The 24,420-nt window shown below is 41.8% G+C and overlaps 1 protein-coding gene and 1 long non-coding RNA gene across 3 annotated transcripts in view; one reads left to right on the top strand and one right to left on the bottom strand.

The window, feature by feature from the left end:
- Positions 1–24,420, bottom strand: part of COL9A1 (collagen type IX alpha 1 chain) — an 89,436-nt gene that overhangs the window by 28,146 nt on the left and 36,870 nt on the right. For both annotated transcript variants that reach the window (XM_028722686.2, XM_028722687.2), the window contains exons 6-24: positions 18,853–18,936; positions 18,095–18,115; positions 15,778–15,852; positions 15,319–15,354; positions 15,153–15,215; positions 13,012–13,065; positions 12,671–12,706; positions 8,855–8,878; positions 8,614–8,667; positions 7,954–8,007; positions 6,802–6,834; positions 6,645–6,701; positions 6,254–6,307; positions 5,747–5,800; positions 5,241–5,294; positions 4,031–4,084; positions 1,945–1,998; positions 775–828; positions 598–651 (exon numbers count right to left, since the gene is read on the bottom strand). In XM_028722686.2, the coding sequence (XP_028578519.2) occupies positions 598–651; positions 775–828; positions 1,945–1,998; positions 4,031–4,084; positions 5,241–5,294; positions 5,747–5,800; positions 6,254–6,307; positions 6,645–6,701; positions 6,802–6,834; positions 7,954–8,007; positions 8,614–8,667; positions 8,855–8,878; positions 12,671–12,706; positions 13,012–13,065; positions 15,153–15,215; positions 15,319–15,354; positions 15,778–15,852; positions 18,095–18,115; positions 18,853–18,936 (969 nt within the window). The remainder of the gene's footprint in view (positions 1–597; positions 652–774; positions 829–1,944; positions 1,999–4,030; positions 4,085–5,240; positions 5,295–5,746; positions 5,801–6,253; positions 6,308–6,644; positions 6,702–6,801; positions 6,835–7,953; positions 8,008–8,613; positions 8,668–8,854; positions 8,879–12,670; positions 12,707–13,011; positions 13,066–15,152; positions 15,216–15,318; positions 15,355–15,777; positions 15,853–18,094; positions 18,116–18,852; positions 18,937–24,420) is intronic.
- Positions 16,628–24,291, top strand: LOC114593858 (uncharacterized). The gene is made up of 3 exons (XR_003705806.2): positions 16,628–17,137; positions 23,336–23,454; positions 24,186–24,291. It is a non-coding gene; the product is annotated as an uncharacterized LOC114593858 (long non-coding RNA).

Raw genomic sequence — 24,420 nt, 5'->3', positions numbered from 1 at the left:
TTCATGCATGTGTGACACAAGGGGTAATTTGGCATTTGACTGCTCCATTAGAACATAAGGAGGTAGCTGCTGGTTAGACCAAAGTGCCAGAACATAGGACACTCCCTTAAACTTGGTGGTCCTAGCTGAGCACAGTCTGCAGTACAGCTCTCATCTTCCTTGGCCAATGGCCATGTCTGCTAGTTCTGATGGGAGTTAACAGTTCACCAACAATGGGAGGGCCAAACGTTGCCCACACCTCTCACAGAAGTTCCTCTTAGCTATCATCATGGCGCCCACTGGCATGGGAGGAGGAGCCTCCATTGGCAGAGCTAGTATAGGGAAGGTGGGAGGAGTTGTGGGTGGGGTCAAGAGACACCGTATTAGGAGCAACTTGATGGGGCAGACTCTTACTCTTTGGAGACACCAGTCAGTTATTGGCTCTGAATATGAAGGATCCAGAGAAATAATATCGCTAAGCATAATTAATAGTTCTGTTCTCTATCAGTTCACCTAATCTGAACTGATTCTCTGTGATTTTCGCTCCTAATCCACACAATATGGAAGTGAGCAGTTCATTTTGAAAATATAAATTAAACAGCACAATGAATTAAGTACCTTTGCTCCTGGCATGGCAGGGATCCCTTCACGGCCATCAACTCCCGGTAAGCCCTTGAGAAAGAAGTAACATCTTCTGTAACATGTTGCCATTATGTAAATCACACTTGTTTCATAATACATGATAGCAATGTAAATGACAAATGCTATGATTAATAATAATCACACTATACGTACACTTTCTCCTTTAGGCCCAGGAAGACCACTAATTCCTCTAACACCTTCAGGACCCTAAGAAAAAGGAAGAAAATTAAAGCATATTGAACATTACAGTCATATTAAGGGACGCACACTTGAACGAAGCAAGGTGAATGCCTCCTCTCGAATAACTTAAGTCAAGTGTATTAGCATTAAACTACCTTATTCCCATTTTATTTCAATGTTCGTGCACACAATGGGGCAATTCACATGTAATGCTACGTGGTCAAGGGCACCCCTTCCTCTCTCCACTTGGAAGAGGAATACATTTGAGCTTGGAGATAGCTCAGTCAGTAGAGCACAAGAGTCTTTATCCCAGAGTCATGGGTTCAAGCCCAACATTGGGCAAATGATTCCAGCATTGCAGGGAACTTGAACAGATGACCCTTCTGGTTCCTTCCAACTCTACGATTTTATTGTTCCCTTTCCATGATTCCAAGCTTGTTGCTACATATAAAACAGAAACTGTGGTTGCAAATAAATTCTACTTTATTAAAACAAACTCATTTCCTAACCCATGGCTTGAAGTTGAGTTGTTTTGCAACCGAGTTCATTTTACACCACAATTTCTGCTTCACATCTAACAAGCCAGAAATCATAGAAAGTGAAATTGAATCACAGTTTATACCTCTTTCCAGTGGCATGGGAGGAGGGGAGGAGAATGGGAAGTGTTTGAACCCAAGGCCCAAGGTCAGGCTCGCCTTGTATGGAAACAAGGCCCTTAGTTATCTAGTCATCACCCGCTTGGACTACTGCAATGCACTCTATGTGGGGCTACCTTTGAAGGTGACCCGGAAACTGCAATTAATCCAGAATGCGGCAGCTAGACTGGTGACTGGGAGTGGATGCCAAGACCATATAACACAGGTCCTGAAAAATCTACATTGGCTCACAGTACGTTTCCAAGCACAATTCAAAGTGTTGGTGCCGACCTTTACAGCCCTAAACGGCCTCAGCCCAGTATATCTGAAGGAGCATCTCCACCCCATCCTTCAGCCTGGACACCGAGGTCCAGCTTTGAGGGCCTTCTGGCAGTTCCCTCACTGCGAAAAGTGAGGTTACAGGGAACCAGGCAGAGGGCCTGGTAGTTTTGTGGTATCAATGGTACATTATTACTTAGTCATCCACTGGAACTCAATAAGAACTCACTCTTTCGCCTTTGGGGCCTGCCTCTCCCAATGAACCTCTTTGTCCTTGATCACCCTGCAAAGAAATGTTAAGCACATTAACTGGCAATTCCTTGTCATAATTAAATAAAAGTTATGTGAACGATGATGGCTAAAGGCAAGGTAAATTCCCATGTTTCTAAAGAGTTACTGTAACTGCATATTATGATGTAAGCCTCAAGATAACAGGTCAAGAAGGGCCATTTCTTAGACAAGGATGAATTGATTGTGTGTCATTGTCCCTCATTCTTGGACGAGGGGGGAAATATCAAAGCCAAGCCAATCTTCAGCTTACTGTAAATCCCAAAAGCTTATAAATGCATACGGGGGAAGCACATCTATATACATAAAAGACTTCCTCAGGGAAACTTGCCAGCCACTAAACCTTTTGTTCTTTGGGAGCCAAACAAATATGTTTTCCTTTTTATTTGAGTAGCTATTTCAGCATGTTTGATAACTGTTTCTGGTTTTATGGCAACTCTACTAGATTTTATTAGTTTTTATGGCTGTAGTTTCTGTGCTTATATATTTGTTTTGTACACTATTTTACTGTTACTTTTTAAATTATTGATTGCATCCCGCCGTGGGAGTTTTACATTGAAAGACAGCCTAGAAATCATTCAGACAGACAGAAAGTAGGGCTTTGGAATTCTGGTCTTCTTTAGCTATGTGTCAATTGCTCCAGGAGTTTTACTGCACCCTCAGTAAGGATTTCCTAGGTGAAATAGGGCTCATAATATAAAACACAACTGAAACAATAAGCCAATCATGAAATGGTTACGTTTACATGTGAAGACATAAAAGACAATGTTATCTTATTTTATACAAAATATCCATCATCATTTTATACTTATGCATCACAAACATTGGGAGTATCTTAAATGAGGTGTTTATGTTTGTTTAGTATGTTTCATACTACTGAAAACTCATTCTTGCTATCTTCTTGAAGAACAGAGAAAATTGAATTTGATGTTTCCACATAGACTGTATGAAAATCCCATGTGGGAATAACTAACTTTATAAAAGATGGCCCCAATTTAAGATCACGAGGGGCTCTGGCTGACCTCACTTCTCCCATCGCAGCACTTGTGCACTGCTCTGTTTCTGTGTGAGACACTATTCTGAGAGTACCTCTGGACTGGAAGGAGGTGAGCCAAGTGTAATGACATGCAGAGGTACAGCAGGTGATCCTCCTCTGGGAATGGGAAATTCTGTTTTATCTCTGCATCAACCCAGGAATGTAGGCAGCTTCCTGATACAGTGGTACCTCTGCTTTTGAATGCAATCTGTTCCGGAAGACGGTTTTGAGTTCTGGAACGTTCAAAAACCGAAAACCCAAAAGCCGACAGCTAGGCCTCAGGATCTTGCACTAAGCGGAAGCCGTGAGGCATGTTCAACTTCTGAGGCACATTCAAAAACCGAAGCATTTACTTCCGGGTTTTCGGTGTTTGAAAACCGAAATGTCTGTCAAAGGAGACGTTCGAAAATGAGGTACCACTGTACTGAGTCGGACAATTGGTCCATCCAGTTCACCACTGCGATAGTGATGAGGAGCAACTCTCCAATGTTTCAGGCAGCAGTTGACCCAAGCCCTACCTGGAAATGCCAGGGTTTGAACCTGGAACTCCCTGAATACAAAGCATGTGATCTACCAATGTGCCACAATCCCTCCCCTCAGGAATAACTGAATGATCCAATTAGCTATACTGAACAGTCAGCACAACAACAGCTCATTCCCAGCAGAGGCTGGTAGCAAAAAGGAAACGAAAAAAGCAATGAATCATGCAGTGACAGAGTATGCAGCCACATCTGTGGGCGAGTAATACTTTGGTATCCTGACAATCTTTACATTATTTAATATATTTATTACTACAGGCCAGCCAATTCCCCCACACATGCCAAACTCATGTGCCTGGGAACAAGGGATTGAGATTTACCGTATGGAGGTTTTTTAAAAGAATGAAAACTCAGATAGGCACTCCTTAAATGTGAATGCCAGGGTAGCCGCCCTGATGTGCTTAATTGTGAATCCTCCTTAGAGGTCTTGCTGATAAGACAAAGAAACTTACTGGGGGCCCAGGAAGACCCCGGGGACCAGGATCACCATCAAGACCCCGAGCACCCTACAGTAAAAACAAACAAACAAAGGATTATTAAGATATAAAAGCTTTTAAAATATTCTGCACACACATGTATTTTCTATTGAGGCTAATAGGGCAGACAGCAGCTTCACACTTGCCATTATTTCGTTCCAACCCTCAATCCTTTACACCTGAGATCAAGAGCTGGAATGGCCACCAAGGATTTGTTATGCAGTTGTTACTGTGGAACTATACTCCACTAGTCTTTATAAAGATGTTCCACAACATATGGGTCTTCCTTCATGCTGTGATCCATGGCATGAAAGCTTGTTATGATGTCAGCGATATACCTCCATCAGATCTAGCAACACATGTGATTTCAAAATTCAGAGATTACCAATGCAACCTGGGAGTTAACCACAGAAAAGTGGTAATCACGCTGCAAAAGTAAAGTCTGCATCAAAATCACACTGAACCTTTGTGCCTCTGTTGGATCATGCTGGGCAGCAATTGATCCGTTCCTCTGAATATATTCAACTGCAGGTCATTTCAGTCTTCAACTATTTCTCAATGCCCTGCACGTAACATATGAGTGTGCTATTCTACAGAATTATAGTGAATTGAACCAAAATATATTGTCCTTTATGGAACTGCTGCAAGAATGCTTTACAGATGAGACAATTGCAAGGAAAAAGAAACAGCAATAGTAGAAGAGAATATGTAATGTAATCAAGAAGCGGTACCTCAGAAAAAGCCTTTATATACACATTTAATCTGATGTAGCAACATGAGTAAATGGGAAGGGTAATAGTAAATAGCAATTCTGGTGAGTCAATAAAATTAGTACGCTGGCTATAATAATAGTGTTTCATTCTTGGTCAATAAAAGATTCAAAGTATTCAAGGACACCTCTGAACACCTCTGAAAATCAGAAAGGTAAATTTGGTTTTCTGAAAATGAGATCCACGTGTGCCAGAGAGTTGACAGGCTAAAGAGGAGCACCACATATGGACAATAAGCTATTCTGCTTTCCATTTCTAAAGATGGTTTCTTGGTCCATCTAGTTTACTGGGGGTTGACAGGAGTCTTCTCCCACAGTACCAGGCAGTGGCAGACAGTGTTGTGGGGTAGCACACCTGTGCTTTAAAATGATAAAGTTATCATTTAAAATGATAAAGGCATCGTTGCTATTACTTACCTTGTCACCTTTGGGTCCCATTATGCCAGTTATACCTCTTAACCCTTGAGGTCCCTGAAATGCAAAATTTATTGTAAGTATGCAGTTTTGCGCAGTGGAGTTATCCTATATATGCAAATTTTCATACCGTATTTCCTTAGATAATATACTTTTTTAAAAAAGACCTTTTCAGATCTTCCTTTGATTATAAGAAGTGCTTCTTATTTTAGGCACATAGATTTTAAAGTTAGTTTACTTTTAATAAAATCAAGAATTAAAAAGCTCTAGCTACTGAACATTACCTAACAAAAACAGACGGGAAAGATCTAAACATATGATAATTTTAAAAAAAAGGCAACATAGCTGTGATTTGCGTCATCTCAATGTGTCAGTTCACACCTGGTTTGAACAGCTGGAAATGAATCTTTTGCAGGTGGATTAAAGGAATAAATAGTACCATTTCTCACATCTGTACATTAGAGATAACATAATGCGAATAAAAAGCTAATTAAAAGGAAATACTTTACTGGTGGGCCTTGAGTGCCAACATCACCTACTCCTCCTTGTTCACCTTCCTCGCCCTAAATAAGTACAAATAAGAACAAATTAGTTTATAGAACATTCTAACACCTAATCATGTCTACTCAGATGTAAGTCGAACTGAATTCAGTTGGGCTTACTCCCATGTAAATGAGGTCAGGATTGTGGCCTCAGCCTGTAAGAGAGAGTGTGCACTATTTATTAGTGTTATTGATCAATGTGTACTTGCAACTCATATGGCCTATGTGCAGTACACAAAACATTATATTTTACACAAAAGGGAAGTCCATGCAGAAACTGCCTTATTTGGAGAAGACATCAAAGCTGTTTGGGATTAAAACAGAAAAAAGCGCTGTGGCAATGGTGGGGAAATAAATCTAAGAGGAAAGCTACTGTTCTTTTCGTTTGTTAAAAGCATAACAAAATTAAACATGATTCCTCTTTCAACCATTGGCTTTCCAAATCATTTTAACCTAGTATTCTATTCCATTTACCTTATGGCCTTGTTTTCCTGGTTCACCAGCCTCTCCTTTTACTCCTTTGTGACCCTAAAGCATAAGAGCAAAGCCCTGTTTAATTAGTAGGTTTAAACAATCACCATCTTTTAAAATTTTGATATGTACCAGGCTCCCACAAGACCCCTCCTCCTGACTTTGGGTGATTTCCTCTTCCCACTACAGCCCCATGTATAGCAAAGCCTATGGTGGTCAGCAAGTCCCCCCCCCCCAATCTTCAGAAGGTCTCTTCAGGGGGTACATAGGAGGTTCAGAACGGGAGGAGGGGAAAAGAAAGATGGCTTCTGTGTGCTGCCTTCCATTCCTGCAACTCAGTGTATTCAATATGCATCCACAATTACAACATATTCAAGAACACCAGTTCTCTTACCTTCATGCCCATTAGCCCAGCATATCCTGATCGGCCAGGTGGACAAGAATTGGGACACTGGGAGTGGGGGAGAGAAAACCCAAAAGCTGAGTTAAGGATGAGAAACTATTACAGAAAAGCATTTTTTTCATCCAAAAAGGTAAAATAAATATCTTACCAGTGGATCTCCATCACGAAGTCCAACTGTTCCCTGAAGGAGATTTAATAGAACAGTTTTTGTTTTTTTGTTTTTAAAGGCATAGCATAACAGGAAAATGAACAAAAGGCAGATTCAACACAGTCCCCAATTTTCTGATTTCAGAAATCCACATTGTTCCCCTACGCCCCAAAGCCATCTGTATTTTCTGCTGAAGATGTGAAGAAGAGCAATAGATGGGTGGGTGGGTAGATTGGGTGGGTGGGTGCATAGGTAGACAGACATTTCTAAACATTCATACGATTTCTCTTTATGGGTTCTATGCCAAAATGCACCACAATTAAGCAAGGCAGGTCCTCACTGGGTGTTTAATTTGTGCATTTGTTAAGGGACATTCTGCAACCTCTTTCTCAAAGGAGAATATGCACTTGGAATGCAACCTTGTAAAAGAGCTCAACCTATCTATTTAGCTATTTACTTTGCCTTGCCGTGTAGATGGGTAACCAAACATAAAGGCGAACTGGATTTCATATGGACTGTTACCTGACTGAGATTGCAAGCAGACCTGTCAATCTACCCTGTTACCTGTACAAAGAGCATAGTACAGGCAACGTCAGATTTACGCACGTCCAACTGATGTGCAACCACGTATCACAGTGACCTGGAATTGGCTGGAAAAGGGACAGAGCGGGGCGGAATGAGCTTATGAATGCTCTGCTGATGTGCTGGGAGGTCAGGAACATAACCCCCGCACAAATAGGCCACTATCTGTATATCCTCCAACACTGCTAGAGAACAAATCACAACTTAGAAGGGGGCCAGGTGGATGTTGAGTCCTCCCCGAAATCTTGTGAAATGGCTCGTCAAAGTCTAGAGTGTATTCTCTGGTGAAGCAGGGCATCTTCTGTACCAGAAACAGTGCATGATCCCAGACCTCGCCTCCCGCTTCCACCAGCATAAATGGAAACACGTATGAAAAGAAGTCTCTTGTACTCCTTTACTCAGAAGGCTTTGAAATTCAGTACCGTACCAGGTCAACTGTGACCACTGGAGGGAATGTCACAACAAAATAATGCTACTTCTAACCCACAGAAACATGCCTCCACACTTTGAAAGAGTTGGGGAAACAGACATTTTAATAAATGTATAATAAAATGAGTATCTTGAACTTACCATGGGGCCGGGGGGGCCTGGCACTCCAGGAGGGCCTCTCTTTCCAGGATCACCCTAAATAGTTTGAAGGTGGCACAAGTGTATATCAGTGAGCTGCAGAACTGATATTTGTTCTGGCCTTATTTGTAAATAAGGCTGTAGCAATCGCAGAGGAGACCATTTACAATGTGGTTAAGTTCAGAGTTCTAGTGCACAGAATATAAAAGTAGTTTTACATGACAGGAGGAACAGAGGCTACAGTAATCTATAGCCCTTGTTTCTTTCATAAAAGAAGTACATCGAAAAGATATGGGATGGTAATTTCTATTACTGAAGTGCTCAGAGATGATAGCAGCTATTAAATAACTAAAGATGCCTCATTCACCATCACTAAAGCCCGTATTACATACAAAACCACTCAGAATCTTGAAAAGTAACCACCATGCAGTTAAACCTCCGCATGGAAATCCATTTGCGTGCCCAGTCGCATACACCATTTGGGAAGTTTTCCACCATGCTATCCAGCCCTTATTTCAAGGTAAACGTGGTTAGCCTTCATGTGCCAGACATTGTTGGGAAACATTGTTCCTAAACATGCATAATTAGTATGGGGAATTTAATTAGTTAACATGAAAATTTAGATCAGTGATCTTTAAAAAATATGCAGTGATATATACTCACAGGTGGCCCAACTCTGCCCACTTCACCAGGAAGTCCTGCAATACCAGGCGGACCCTACATTTGAAAAGACATTGATTTGATTAAACTCTTTATAAACAGCCACCCTTATCTAAGGAATAAATGGATTTCTAAACAGACCTTAAGAGGTTGTTTTTTAAAAATATTAGCAATAGACGTATTGCATTGAAGATAAAGTGTATTATTTTATTATGCTACTGATAGTTGGTGAATATCTACTTACTAGAGATCCAGAAATACCTTTACCCTGAAGGGGGAAAAATATAGCACATTTTAGTTTTTTAGTATATTCTGACTTCATAGCACTCCAACAATAAAATGAGAGAACAAATAACAAGATGGATTCCACCCCCTCCAAACTGTGGAATAATGAAAGCATTATTTTTAGCTCTCTGGGTATTTGGGATGGATAGCAATTTCATGAAGTTTTAAGCTTACTACTTTGGAGGTAGATGCTCCCTGTAATAGGTCAATCATTATTTAGAGAACCTTTTTTTATTAAAAGAACAATTCCAGCCATTTTCTTTATAGATTAATCTAGGCTTAAAGGTACAACTTAACATTTCTAAAGCTCAATGCCTCTGCCATAACGATGCTAGGAAACAGAAGTGCACACGTTTTCCAAAGGGGCAAGTAATGTTCTGCTCAAGTTTGCGGAGATGCACGGTTTCAAGAAGCTGGGTGAGGGAACCTATAGGACCATTCTGCTGGCAGCAGGGGGGTGGCCCTGGGAAAGGAGCCCTGTGGTTGGCTTCGCCTCAGAGCACAAAGACGGGTGGTAGCGGGGCAACAGCCAAGATGGGCAATGGTAGGGAGGTGGCAGCACTGGAAGCAAGACAGCTCTAGTCACCCAGTACTCATTCAGCCTGGAGCTATGAAGAGAAGCACTAGGTGAGGCAACTGCAATTGCCACTGCCTTCATTATCTTCTGGTGACTCGGGGTCCTGCCCTGATGCTAGGGAGGATAATAATAATAATAATTTATACCCCGCCCATCTGGCTGAGTTTCCCCAGCCACTCTGGGCGGCTCCCAATCAAGTGTTAAAAACAATACAGCGTTAAATATTAAAAACTTCCCTGAACAGGGCTGCCTTCAGATGTCTTTTAAAGATAGGATAGCTGCTTATTTCCTTCACATCTGAAGGGAGGGTGTTCCACAGGGTGGGCGCCACTACCGAGAATGCACTCTGTCTGGTTCCCTGTAACCTCACTTCTCGCAATGAGGGAACCACCAGAAGGCCCTTGGCGCTGAATCTCAGTGTCCGGGCTGAACGATGGGGGTGGAGACGCTCCTTCAGGTATACAGGACAGAGGCCGTTTAGGGCTTTAAAGGTCAGCACCAACACTTTGAATTGTGCTCGGAAACGTACTGGGAGCCAATGCAGATCTCTCAGAACCAGTGTTATGTGGTCCCGGTGGCCACTCCCAGTCACATAGTGTTGGATTGCATAGGCACTGGAGATAATTAAGTTGATGTCTGTGGTAGTCATTAGGCCTAGTTGAGTGCCAGGCTGTACATCAGAACATTTTAAACGAGAAATCTCTCCTTTGGGTGACTGACGGCGAGGCCTAGCTGGTGGCAGTGCAGGATATGCTAACATCACCCCCAAAGATCCCTAGGCTTGGATCTTTCCTAAAATGTCTCGGTGTTATATTGCATCTCCACTGGTTTCTCTTTTTGTTATTCTGATTCCCCAAGTAATGAAATGCAGGGTGACTTTCTTCTACTCAGTTTGCTTAAATTAGCAGCTATCACAATCTATTCCGTGCAATCATTCGCCACATGCTCTGCTAAATCGTTCCACTAGGAAACCGGCATCTGTAGGAACCTTCTCATCAGCCACCTTTAATTTTGCCTTCTATCAAACAACAGTAATTTGCTTTCATTATGAACAAACAGCATTGCACTCATGTTACTGCTGTCGGTAACATTTCTCTCACACCAGTAGCATGCTTTCCTATTTATCCACATCTCCATGTATCATTTATTTTGTTTAAAACAAACAAACAAACAAAGGCTCGTAAGGAATGCAGCAACGCCACCCTGAACACTTTTGAGCAAGTGTTATTAGTGAATGTTCTCCTAACACTCACTAAGGTTATTTCGGTCCCTTTGCCTTCTTTAAATACATACAATTCCCTTGTTTCATTCTATTGTTTTAATATTCATTGGAAGCCACAGTGATTTTTTAGGCATCTATATTTTAATTAGGGAGTAATCTGTATGTAAATGATATTAAATAGAATAGGAAAAAACCAGTGGTGGAGGAAGGGGCGGGGCGCACTGCAGGGCCTCCAGAGTCTGCCTGCCTCCTCCCACTCAGCCACCCTTCAGCTGGCAGGGAGGCAGTGGGCAGACCGTGGGGCCAGCGCGGAGCCTGTACATGCCCAAACCAGACGCGGTGGCTTGGGCATGCTACAGGCCCCACAGTAAGTGCCGCCTGGCATTTTGTCCCCCCCCCCAGTGGTGACACTGGGGGTGGCCCACAGCCACCGGACCCCCCTTCCTCCACCCCTGGAAAGAAACAGAAGTCATAAGAAGTTACAGGGTTCTGGTTTCAATTTTTGCAGTTTCTGAAGGTCAAAATAAACATGGTGTTTCAGTGTGTTATTGTCAATGCAGTGTGTGCACCTATTGTTATGCAAATAGTTGCTGCATGGGACCCCAAGCAGGATCAGTACTGTGGCACATAGGGAAGCTGACTTTAACCTTTCCTTTGCCGCAGTTCCAAAGAAAGACGAACATATTTGAAATGGGAGGAACACTCCCATTGGTTTGCACAACATAGGAAGGCCTTGTTATTGGTGGCTCCTCAGTTCTGCAGTTTAAGAAGTGTGTGTTTACACAGGAGTTCACATCCTATAAATGTTTTGATTCATCTTTTATTAGTTTTATATATTGTAAACTAGTGTTTGATGTATACTTAATTTATTTCTGTATATTTTGCTACACATTCCCAACCCTCCTGAATATGCTGGTCGATGACTTGAAAATGGGTGGGGCAGGGGAATATAAAGGGTGAGTTGTTGTTTTTTAATTCTGCACCAAGGCCATTTTTGTTCAGCTCCTTTCTCCTTGTGCACAGAAACACTTTCTACTCACACAAAGAACTCTTTGGATTCCTGTCTCTCTAATATGTTCAAATATAAACAGTTCAAATATAAAGGCAAGGTAAAGCCCACATGAACACCCATGTGGCGCAGTTAAGGTGTTGGATTAGGAGATGGAAGGCCCTAGTTCAACTCCTCACTCAGCCATTAGTTCACTGGGTGATATTTGGCTTGCCACATTCACAGGGTTGTGGTGGATACAGAATTGAAGGAAGGAGTTTAACACTGAGCTCCTTGGTGAAGACTATGGCAGAAGTATAACATTCTGCCCAGAGTGGCTGGGGCAACCCTGTCAGATGGGCATGGTACAAATAAAATAATAAAAATAAAAAACATCATCATGATAAGGTCAATCTGTAAATAGGACCTGACAATAGCTTAATAGCTCCTGTTTCTATGAACAGAATGGCTGCCAGTTTTCCTTTCCAAGCACAGCTTTTCATGCTGATAATACTTCTTTTTCTGGGGGAGTCCATACCAACTTCCAATGATCAGGGTCTTTTTTAATAGCCTCAGGGGCAGAAGCAGGAAGGGGCTTTTAAAAAGCCCCATCCCAGAACTCTGGACAAGGCCCTTCGGATCCTCATCAGAAAATCCCCTGTTCTTGTCAGCACAAGCAATTTCGACCATGAAATACTACAGAGGTTGTTTTTAAAGGCCAGTTTCTGAAGGTTGGCATATAAAGGCTAAGGAGGCGAAGAAATTAAATCTGCTCTCTACTGATTTCCAGATAGAAGTTCTACTTTCTATGCTCTTGTGTTATTTTAGTCTGACTGGAAACTCCCTCGGGGATTATGAAAGTAGAGGGTTGGTTCTCCCCTCCCCCACTCTGCTTTCCTCTTGCCTTTGTTTTACTGTTCTAAAGCTGAAAAGAAATTCATAGTATTGATTTTTTAAAATAGATACTATATAAAAATCTATTACGTACAGGCAGTCCACGGCCTCCAGGCAACCCGGGTTCACCCTGCAAAAAATAAAATGTATATTATCTGGGAGGGTCTAAAACCAGTTATATAGTGAGCAGAATAATAGGTTTTCATGTTGGAGGTGGGGGGACATAGTGGGGAACTTTCCATAATATTCCATAATATTAAAATCACTAATCAACAGCTAATAAGTATCTTCAGATATTTGCGACTGTGTTGTTGTTGTTTATATACCGCCCTATACCAGGAGGTCTCAGGGCAGTTCACAGAACAAAATCAAAATACAAAAGTCCTGTTAAAAAGAAAAACTGAAAGAAAACTTAATAATGGATTTTAAACTTACCTTTTGTCCTTTTGGACCAGCACGGCCTGGGGATCCATCAGGGCCTGTCAATCCCTTGTGGAACAAAGCATATACTTTTATTACAGTAACAATTACCTTTTAGTTCACAAGAAGGAACTGTTTATAAAATGTGCCAAGTTCCAAACAAGATAAATAGCTCAGTATAACGTGTGTGTGTACATGTATTCATGTGTCTGCACGTGAGTGTTGCAGTTGGATCCGAAAGTTGCCTTCCTCTAGTAGTGGTAGGATTCATTTCCCATCAGAGGAAGGAAGCTTTTTGGAAACAACCCCAAGAGAAAGCAGTGTGAAAACAGTCCCAGAAAAAGTTCTAAAATATGATGCTATCCAGATTCAAACTGGCCTGAGCCTGAGGCTGCAATTGTAAACACACTGACCTAGGAAGGAAGCCCCATTGAAGACGGTGGGACTTACTTCTTAGTAAATAGGCACAGGATTGTGCTGTGGAACTTGGCAGTTTGCCCAAGGTCTGTATTTGGGCAAACTGCCCAAATACAGTTTGTGTGTCTTTTCACCACAGACTAGGCCACAAGCCAACAACTAAAATATGCTGAAACCCACTGAAACAAATGGACTTAAGCACACCCAACTTGTGTTGGACTGCAGCCTCCTCAGTCATTATTTAGAATTAACAACAATTAACGTAAAGGCTTTAAAAGGTTCTGGATATCTTGTCAAACACTTATACTACAGCAGTCCTATATATTTTTGATTATTCTGGAGAAAGAGGTTTGAAGATGGTGGCCCAAAAGAAATAACCTCTGCTGAACAACCTTGCATGCACTTGAGGGCATTTTTGCATGCTTACAAAGTGCTGTATGCAGAACATCATAGAAATGCAGAGTTGGAAGGGACCACAAGAGTCATCTAGTCCAAACTCCTGCAAATGCAGGATCTTTTGTCCAATGTGGGGCTCAAGACCACAACCCTGAGATTTTAAGTCTCATTCATGCTCTTCCGACTTAGCTATCCTCCCATGTAACTTGGAGTCTTTATACGGGCATAGTTCCAGAGCCGTCTTTCCCATAGGGCTTAGTGGTGCATCGTGTCAGGGCGCCGGCCCCTCAGGGGCACCCCAGCAAGTGGGGCAGCTGCGTGGCTTTGCCAGTGGCCTCCCCTTTCCCTGCACGCCCGCCAGCTGTGCCCCACCAACCATAAGGCTGGCGGGCATGCAGCTTCCCTCCCAAGCCTCTGGGGGATCACTCTCCCGCAACGACATGAAGAGTTGCGCCCCCCCAATGGCTGTATCTGCTAAAGACGGCCCTGCATAGTTCACAAGCATGTCCTACAATTTGCCATTAAAAGAAAAAAATCATGTGTAGAATATGACCTGTGCCACATAGGTTTCTACACAGTAGAGAGGGGGAGGGCACCACATATGACAAGCTCAAAGCTCACTCTCATGAGCTCACAATAACCAGGTGTACAATTAATTAATTAGCACCTGTATCTCTGCCACTGTTTTGAAAGAAATTATTCATCTGCTAGTGTTCCTTCCAAAAAAATCAGAAACCCCATTTGAAATGTGGGAATGTAAAGTGGGGAACAAACCTCAGAAATATTAACTTGCTTTCTCAGACAAAATATTATGAGGTATAGGAACACACAAAACCTGGCTTTGGGGCCTTGTTGGGGCCTTGCAATACATCTCCTAATTTATCCCCAGTCCCAGCTCCTCTCAGAAATCTGTCCTAACAAGTTGCAAAACTGTCAGTGGGCAGGGGAAAGATGGATCAGAGCCAGGTGCTGATCCAACCCAAGCAACCTCTGGATCCCTGCCTTGCATTCCCTTTCCTGCTGCTATGCCCTGCCCTAAACAAGGAGGGCAGCTGCAGCACATAGTACCTTTCCTGTTTGAATTCAAAGGAATTCTGGGAGGAATGAATCCTCTCTCAGAAGCTTAGTGCATCAGCTGCTTTGCTCATTCCCCTGCCACTCCCCTAGAAACGCCCAGCCCCTGTCTGCCTCTGCTCCAGAAGGGACCGTCTCTCGACTTGGAAATATCCCGCTCAGGCTAAATGCCCTGGCTTGCTATTACAACCAGAGGCTTTTCAGATTGGTAGCAACATTTCACAGAGAGAGGTTCTGCCTAGCCCCAAAGAAGAAGAAAATCTACTCACATCAGCCCCAGGTATTCCTGGCAATCCAGGGACACCTGGTCTACCTGGTTCTCCATCTGGGCCCTGCAGGAACGCATTGGAGATGGGAGGAAATTAAGGCATTAGAAGAGAGGCGATACCTATGAATCCTTTGATAAAAGCATGACAAGAGCTATCAGCCACTTACCGCAGGGCCCACGGGCCCATTAGGACCTCTGTCCCCCTAGAGGAATAGAAGAGGAAAACAGCAAAGTAAGGATACTTTTTAAACCTGTCACATTTCCATATGCAAAAGCTTTATTCAGATATTCTTAGAAGAAATCCCTGATTGCTAGGACTGAAGAATTGCTGTTATAAATACTAATTGAACACAGCCCCTAATGCAATTTAAAAGAAACACATTATATATGCCAATTTACTTCAAGCCACTAGCACCCCCCTCGTGAAATGAGTCTCGGAATGCACATTTAGGATTCTTGGCACAAAATCCCAGGAACTAATTCCTTCCGCCGGCTAGCAGCGGGTTACGGAGAGTTGCCGTACTCAAGTGTCACATGCTCAATACTGTATACTCAGAGGGACAGCTACAGGGAGGAATTCCTCGAGCGGGGAAGACAGTCCTGCTTTATGCACAAAATAAACTTACGTCGATGCCATCGATGCCAGGAACTCCTGGGGGGCCTGGCGGGCCAGGGGGGCCTTGTGGACCCGGGGGGCCTCTCTGGCAAGAAATAAAAGAGCACTTAAGACAGTGGAGCAGGGAGGCATAGAAATCATACCAGAAATAGGGGGAAGGAGTAGAAGTTGAGAGCCAGCAGTTAAGGGCGACCACAGATTTAAAGAATTGTAGAGTTAGAAGGGACCCTGAGGGTCATCTAGTCCAACCCCCTGCAATGCAGGAGTCTCAGGATCCGTGACCAGAGTTCAGCTTCCCTGTCCCGGTGCCCAGATAACTTTAACTGTGCCACTGAATTGTGTTCCATTTTTCATTAGGGCTCTTTAAATCCCAACACTTTGGCCACCCTCTATGTTAATCTACAATTCAAGACGGAGGCAGTCACATGCTGTAAATCTGGGACTTAGAGATTAAAATTTATCATTCTGCCCATCAATGTGTTTAGTGGTTTTGTTTGGGTTTTTTTTCCAGAGATCCCTAGGAGGTGTGTGTGCAAATAGCATACTTTGCCATAGCAGCACACTGCGCTTTTCATTTCCCCCATACATTCTGAAGAGAGAAGCCGACTTCCCAACCATGACTACACCAGTGATAAAATGTAATAAAACAGTGCTCTTTGGATCAGATGTCCACCAATTTCCTTCCTTTGTAAATAATAATAATAATAATAATAATAATAATAATAATAATAATAAACTTTGAGAGGAAATAAACTGACCTCTGCAAGTAACCCCCAGGATCCACTATGTTTTACCTTACCAAGAGAGATCACCATTATCCCTACAGATCCATATTCATATTCTAAAAGGTGTGTATGATGAAGGTTTCAAAAACCTTCCATCATGGTCCTGTGTATAATGTTTTCTTCTGTAAGACTTTTCTTCTAAAAATAGGACCTACCTCCCCCCACTTTTTAAAAAAAAAAAACAAACTTCCTAAATCCCTTTCAGATATGCTGCTTTCTATATGAAACTTCAGTGTGCACCTCATATTCCCCCAAAATAGTTTTGGGGAGGGCCCTCAGGTTCTACAACATACTCCACGGTTTCCTTTTTATGACTAAATTCCAACTGCCAGGCAACGTTAACTTCACAATAGGTGCTTTGTGAAGCAAACCTTTAAGCAGGCCCCTTTCGCTCCCCTCACACCTCTTGCAGAGAAGGTGAACTACTGACACTAAAAGCAAGGGCACCGATTTGCCAGGCAGTTTCAGGCTGTGAGAATGCCAGTTCTAGACATAATTCTTGTGTTTCCTGCCTTCTCAGACGGCAGGACTGCTTTTCCTCAGACAGACTGCCGAAAAGTAGCTTACCCTTGCTACGCTAAACCAGTGAGTTTCTTGGGCACCAATGACCCTTTTCATTTTCTCTGTAAAGGTGTTCCTAAATAATAGATAAAACATGGCTAAGATCTGTAAAACCATAATCATTAAAATGTTGTACCACTTTATGTAGAATCATCCAAAAGAACTACCACCTCTGCTTGGTTCCATACTCACAATGGCTGACACAGATTGGAATCCCTACTTCATATATATAACACAGATAAAAGATCCTACATTTGCCACTCTTTTAATGATGCCGATTCTTGTTTTTGAAAAGATTACTTAAAGAAGGGGAAACGTATCCATATTAATTCCTCACGGGCATCCATAATCACCTATTGAGTTAGATCCAGACCAAGTTTGATGAACTTAGGTCACAATGAAATCTGCGGGATTAAATGGTGACTAACTTGTTCCACTGATTTCCATGGAACCTCCTTTCACATACCTTAGTCCTGACCTGACCCATTGCACTGAACTGAATAAAAAGTATTCGATTGAGCTAAAAATTATATTCAAGAGGCAGGGGTGCCAGATTTCAACACGGGATGAGGGGTGGACTGTTCAATCACTGCATAGGCCAAAGGAAGAGGCACTACTGAAGCCAGAACTTACAGAAATTGTGTTCTGCTTAAATGGTACCTCTGCAAAGCAGTCTGATCTAGGGTAAATGAAATAAGTACTGCCTTGTAGAACCAAACCTTCATCTATTCAAGCATCATGTTTCTTAAAAGTGGCCAGCCAAATAAATGATGCAGGGAAGTTCACCAGCAGGGCACAACAATTTCTGCGTATTTTCCAACATAATAGCATAATTACAGAAATGCATATTAGCAGTTCGTTTGATTGCCAAACAAAGAGGGAAGGGGGGGGGTGAAGCAGAGTGCTGATAGATCAGAACAGGGAGCATATAGAAGCACTTTATCCTCTGCACTGGGCAAGCATCCTGCCTTTAAAACTTACCTTGACGGCTGTCTGGCTTATCTGAAAAGAACAAGAAAAAGTCAGGCAAAACTTACTTGAGAAAGGCAAAGGCAAATGACTTGCAGGAAAACCCCAAGGAGGCAGGAAAACCTCTTGCCTGGAACACTGAGAGCCATGGACTCGTCTTTGATTGCCTCAGATGGATTTTAGGATGTTAAAAAATCACCCCCAGAAGGACCCCTCCAGAACACCTAGAAAGGCACAGTCTGCAATAGGCACAGTTATTCTGCTAATGAATGGCTGTGGAGGAGGGTAACAGAGATTGGAGGAAACCTGATGGCTAGAAAGGAGGGATTGAATGACACTGGCTTTTTAACCCTTTGCCCTGCAGCCAGCAGCCTGCATCTTCCAGCAACTTTTGGCTTGATCTATGCTTTGAGGAGAATGATCAGGCAAAGATTATTGCCATTATTTTCCCCAGCCCGTTATAATATACCACTAGAAAGGAAATGCAAGAAGGCACTTTGAATCCCCCAATCTTCTAAAACTAAGACTGTGTACAAACTCCCATTTACTCTGCAATCAGTGCACACCCACTTGTTTGGGAAGCAGTGTACACGTGAAGTACACAGTCTATAATCTAGCTTGTCGTTTCTTGTGAAACACTGTGTTCTTATGCATTTCCCCCCCAAACCAGCTCTGATCCAAATTGAGAAAAAGAACAAGAACGACCTAGCTGCATTTTAAGCTACTGGTGTGTACACAGCCCAAGCACAGACCTTACACTACAATCTTACCGAACTCCGAGCTGTAAGTTCACCGCAAGTTTCTCTCTGGGGTCGTTGAGGGTCACAATGAATCATCATCCACTGGATCTCAAACTAGGACAGAAACAGGGAAGGTGGTTTACCTTTTCATAGTGGATTAGCAACAGCACCATTCTAACTCACTAACCTTTAACATCCTTTAAGTGTTGGATGATTATTTCATTGATTTCCAAGCCTTCCCTTTCCTGAAGGCTGGATACAGATAGCAGCATTTCCTCATCCCTTTGATCCTCACAAACTTGTGAGGTAGGTAGTAATTGCCTCCATTCTGTGGGTGGAAATGGAGGCTGGCAGAGCGATTACTCAAAGACAGCTTGATGGATAAGCAAACTGTCCCCAGATATTTGAACGCAAAAAGTCTCTGCATCACACCAGTTTAGAGCCGTGGATTACCATGCTAAAAAAAGAATGACGCCAAAATGTGACCAGAATGCATTCCTTCCAAATGGCCACAGGAATGTGCAAAACTTCTGAATAGCCCCTAGAATGCATTAAACCAAGGATTTATTTATACAGTTGTCTTTAGGGACCCAATCAAAATGGCCAAACAAAAAAGTACTGCATATAGAAGATACTTGTCCTGGATGTATTAGCATATGAATAAACAGATGGGCAAAGGGGTACTAGCAAAGTATATCTATATCCTGTGAAGACATCCCAAGAGAACCCTGCTTTGTGTGCACTGCATTCATATAACTAATTCTGATGAATTAAATCCTTAAATTGCTTTCTCATACCTGTGTTTCTTAGTATGTTTAATGGAGGGACAAATTACAGATATCGTCTTTTCTATAAGGAATGCATCATTTAACTAATCTGTGTCCGTTAGTATGTTTAATGAAGGGATAAAATAGAAATGTATAGTGCTTTATGAAAGGAAATTTGTAACTTTACCATTCTACATCTGTTCAAGAGGGGAAAGGCTTTTGTGTGTGTCAGCTGTACTGGAACAACATGTCTGTTTCTGAATAGACCCCTCCAAAATGTTTTAGATTACTTTTCTTGGACAGAAGGGATTTGAATTCAGATCTTTATAAGGAGACCCTCACTGGTTCTCAGTCAAATTCCAGTTGTGCTGCTCAGATTAAGAAAAGGGTAATATTTGGTTTTGCTTTTAAATTAACATTTGTTGGTTCTTTTTCTTCCAAAAGTTTGAATTTAAGGGGGGGGGGGTCCTAGTGAGGTAAAAGAACAGACTGCAAAAGAATACAGAATCATGTAGACTTGACTCCTGTGTACATTACAATGCTCTTAAAACATTTTTTTTGCAATGTTCCTATGAAATGGCCAAGATATCAAACACTTCTCTTTGTGAGGTTTACAAATGGTACATTTGAATGTTTGCATATTAGTGGGGGAAAATATTTACAGACTGAAAACCAGAGTCAACTGCTGAACCAAAGCACAGAGGGGTCATTTCCACTTATTAACAGGTTCACCTATTAATGTAATTTTCTGCATGGTACATCAGTTGTATGGTGCTATCTACTTAGAAGAATATTCCACCACAAACTCATAGTATTCCTTTTCAAGGAAAGGGCCTTTCTGTTGCTAAATCACCCTTTTTCTGATTCTACAATATTTTTTGAAAACATTGTCTTAGATCAGGTCACAACACTAGGAAAGGCTGAGAATCACAGATCTATTTTTCTTGAATGCTTTGGGGACAAAGTATAAGCCTGCAGCACCCATGATTTCCTTGTTTTGACCCGTGTTTTTCCAATACGGATCATTTTGTTGATATTATCTATGTTCCTAAAATCTTTCTGTGCACAACCTTCCATAACTTCTTGACTTCCTCTTCTATACATCATGTCATCTCATTTCCTATATTCAAACCTGCCTGTTGCTGAGCTAATGCCCTTACCCATTTGAGCCTAAGAACCATAGTATTTTGCCATATTCTCTAACTAGTACAAACTTATTTCTACATTATTCATACAATCAATGAGACTTTTAAGTCTGAACTCCTCTAAGATAATATGCAAAATCACCTTTATTCCCAAATATACTTTTGCATTTCTCTGGGGCATTTCACAAATTATCTCCTGCCTCTTATAATCATTATAAGTGATTATGGTTTCATTTTCTCTCCCTATTCTGGAGTTTCTAGGTTTCCAGCATTTAGAGTACATTTGCTTTCCTAGTGTTATCATCTCTCTTACATCCTTACTGCACATTTCACATGCATAACTGATTGCAAATTACTTGGACCTGCAATTGAAGTGAACAGAAACTTCCAAGTGTGTTTCAGATCAGGGTTTTAGTTTACATCTAGCTGTTACTTTTATATCATTAAATCTACCAAGAAACTCTCTTTGTTCTCAGAAATCACCAGACAGGCAAACAAACAAGGGAATGTGTGCCCTGACTTTCCATGCTGGTATTATAAGATTATAACGATGTGATACAAGCAATTTAGCATGGATTTATTAATGATCCCTAGGATCTGCTTAATTCCATTATTTTTATAATCATCTGCAAACCAAGCTACCTTTAACTATTATTTTTAATTACTCTGGACACCTATGCTTTTGATGAGCTGGTTTGCATAATATGGTGGGCCAGCGTATAAATAATGCAACCCATCTCTTAACTATGGTGGAAGGTTCAAGTACAGGGTGCGAAACCATGTGCTCCTTCTCCCCAGCCCCTCCCCTCTCAGGCATGAATTTTCTGTTTGCTTCAGCAATGTCAACAACACTAACCAGGGTTTACACCCTTAACCAAAGTCTGCAAACCAACTTCAAAACGTTTCTAACCTAGTTAGAAACAGCAAGTCCTGATTAGCATTAATCGTAGCTAAGTGTCAATGTAAGTCTTAACAGAAGTTAATAGAAATGTGGGAATTAATGCCAGGAAGCCCAGGTACTGGGTGAAGGATATATGCAGTTCATCAGCTAAGTAACGTGTATTTTAAAAATGCACATGTGTGTATATAAATACAGATATATTACTGTAATACATTACAGAAAAGACCAATGTACAGAAATACTGATTTGCACCTTTTCCCCCTGCCCCATCCTTAATGCTTAGAACCTGAAAATCAAACTTTTTCAACCATCATTTGAATTCCCTATGCAGGTAATCAACTTGTAGGCATCACTGGTTATATTGCCATCTAGTGGGTGATTCGGCTGAATCCACGGGTGTCCACAGTTCTTATGCTACTGTCAATGAGCAAAAGATGTAGCCACCTGATAGTTTCCTTTATGTAAATAAGACTTGTGGTCAGTGTAATGGAGGTCAGTGTTTTCAAGTGGAGCAGTCGGTGCATTTCATGAAACAGGATGTGATGTCTGTAGCTCTCAACCTATTTATCCTGGAGTGAATATCCCTTTGTTACAAACCTCAAAGAATGAATAAGGACAGCTCTACAGAGACGAATGCTTCCAAAAAGGCAGAGGGGATATAACAAAAGGCTGTCAGCCAGCAGTGAGCAAAGCCTTTGGAAGCATGTGGGAAGAATAATTGCTGCAGCCAACAAATCATTTAAGCCCAAGTCCTCGGCTACGTGCCAGTTTAGGCCCATTATGGTCAATTCATGTAGGAGTCTAATCAAAATGCAATAACACAAGAACAATTTCCTTCATCTGCAGACAGGTAATAAGAATATTAATGGCGCAAATAAGTTTAGACAGGATGGGCAGCCCAATTCTAAGTGGGTGCTGTAAGCTACAGCAGCAGAACTGTGCCCTAGTACATCTAAAATGGAATTCAATTGAGACAGAACCATGTGGCTCTGTTTTGCCTTGTAATTTTTCAACAGCTAAAAGAGGCCTTCAGCAGCAGATACTGTACTCCTCAGCATTCTGACATGACACTCTGAAAGCTCTTTGGATCACTTCGTGCTCTGCCCCCCCCCCCCCCGGCAGTTTAGCTGAGTCATGGGCAAACCCACAAAACAGGCAGTTCAACACATACAGTGGTACCTCGGGTTACAAACACCTTGGGTTACAAACACTTCGGGTTACAGAGTCTGCTAACCCAGAAGTATTACCTCGGGTTAAGAACTTTACCTCAGGATGAGAACAGAAATTGTGTGACAGCGGCACGATGGCAGCAGGAGGCCCCATTAGCTAAAGTGGTACCTCAGGTTAAGAACAGTTTCAGGTTAAGAACGGACCCCTGGAACTAATTAAGTTCGTAACCAGAGGTACCACTGTATAGCTAAAAATTACCTGTTTGCTTCTGCTTGGTGAACAGCTCTGCCTCAGCTACAGTATCAAACAGAAATTAGCCCTGTTGCATCTAAAGTGGAATTCAATTGAGACCAGTGAAGTAAAATGCCTGGCTGCTGTTTCATTAACTTGACGGTAGTGAAATAAAGGACCATTGCTTTGTCTATTCATTGGTCAACATAACCACAGTCATCTGCATTAAACTTGATATTGATATTTGTTTGTTTTTAAACAATTTATTCAAATGTGGGCCAACTTCCACTTCCTTTCAGACATGAACACAGTGGGCCATTTTAAGATTTTGCTCCTTCAAGGGAACAGATAATTACTACCACTTGTAGTGCCACCGCAAATTATTTGTTGACTACCCACGGAAGTGATCAGACCAAAGGTAGGAAGTTGAGCAGTCTTTCCTCTGTTTGTTCTTCTTGCTTCCCATTAAAAACAGCAACAACAGTGGGATAGAGGGGAAAGAACAATTGTTCATGCACAGTTGACCCCTGATGAATCCACCTAGCTCCTAGTAAGGCATTCTTGTACATAGGATGTGACCCAAATGCAATGACAGTGGTACCTCTGGTTACGTACTTAATTCGTTCCGGAGGTCCGTTCTTAACCTAAAACTGTTCTTAACCTGAAGCACCACTTTAGCTAATGGGGCCCCCTGCTGCTGCTGCTGCTGTGCCGCGATTTCCGTTCTCATCCTGAAGCAAAGTTCTTAACCCAAGGTACTATTTCTGCGTTAGCGGAGTCTGTAACCTGAAGTGTATGTAACCTGAAGTGTATGTAACCTGAGGTACCACTGTACTAGAAACAAGATAGAAAATATCATTAATACTTATTATTGACACTACAAATTTAGTAAAATGGGGTGAATTAGTAAATAAAAAAGGCCTTACATGTGTGCTTTCTTTTAATGCCTCTATTTGCTTTCTATGGAACAAAACACCTTTTTCAGGGAAATAAAAGTGCAGCATGACTCATTATCCAAAAGAGGAATTTCCACATCTTCATGGTACAAATTATTTTCTATCTGTCATAGACGGTAGGTACTTCACACTTACTTACATACTTCACACCAATCACAATTCCTCTCTGAAAATAAATATGCTCATTATACAGTGTCACAGCCGAGGTTCCTGAATACCAACTTTCTTGGTGGAGGAACAGAGAAGAAAGGACTTCAAAAATTATTATGATCAGAATAATTTAGTAACAGTTTTCTCATACAAAGCAATTATTGCTTCTGCATTGTGATGTCATAAGCAAGGAGGTCTGACTACGTCTGAAGATTCCGAACCTCTGGCCCTACTGCAGTTACAGGATTTCAAAACCAAGTAGTGATTTTATTCCATGA

This window comes from Podarcis muralis, chromosome 3, assembly GCF_964188315.1.
Source record: "Podarcis muralis chromosome 3, rPodMur119.hap1.1, whole genome shotgun sequence".
Classification (NCBI taxonomy): domain Eukaryota; kingdom Metazoa; phylum Chordata; class Lepidosauria; order Squamata; family Lacertidae; genus Podarcis; species Podarcis muralis.
Note: the sequence above shows the minus strand (reverse complement) of the source record. Positions and strands in the feature narration are given on the sequence as shown.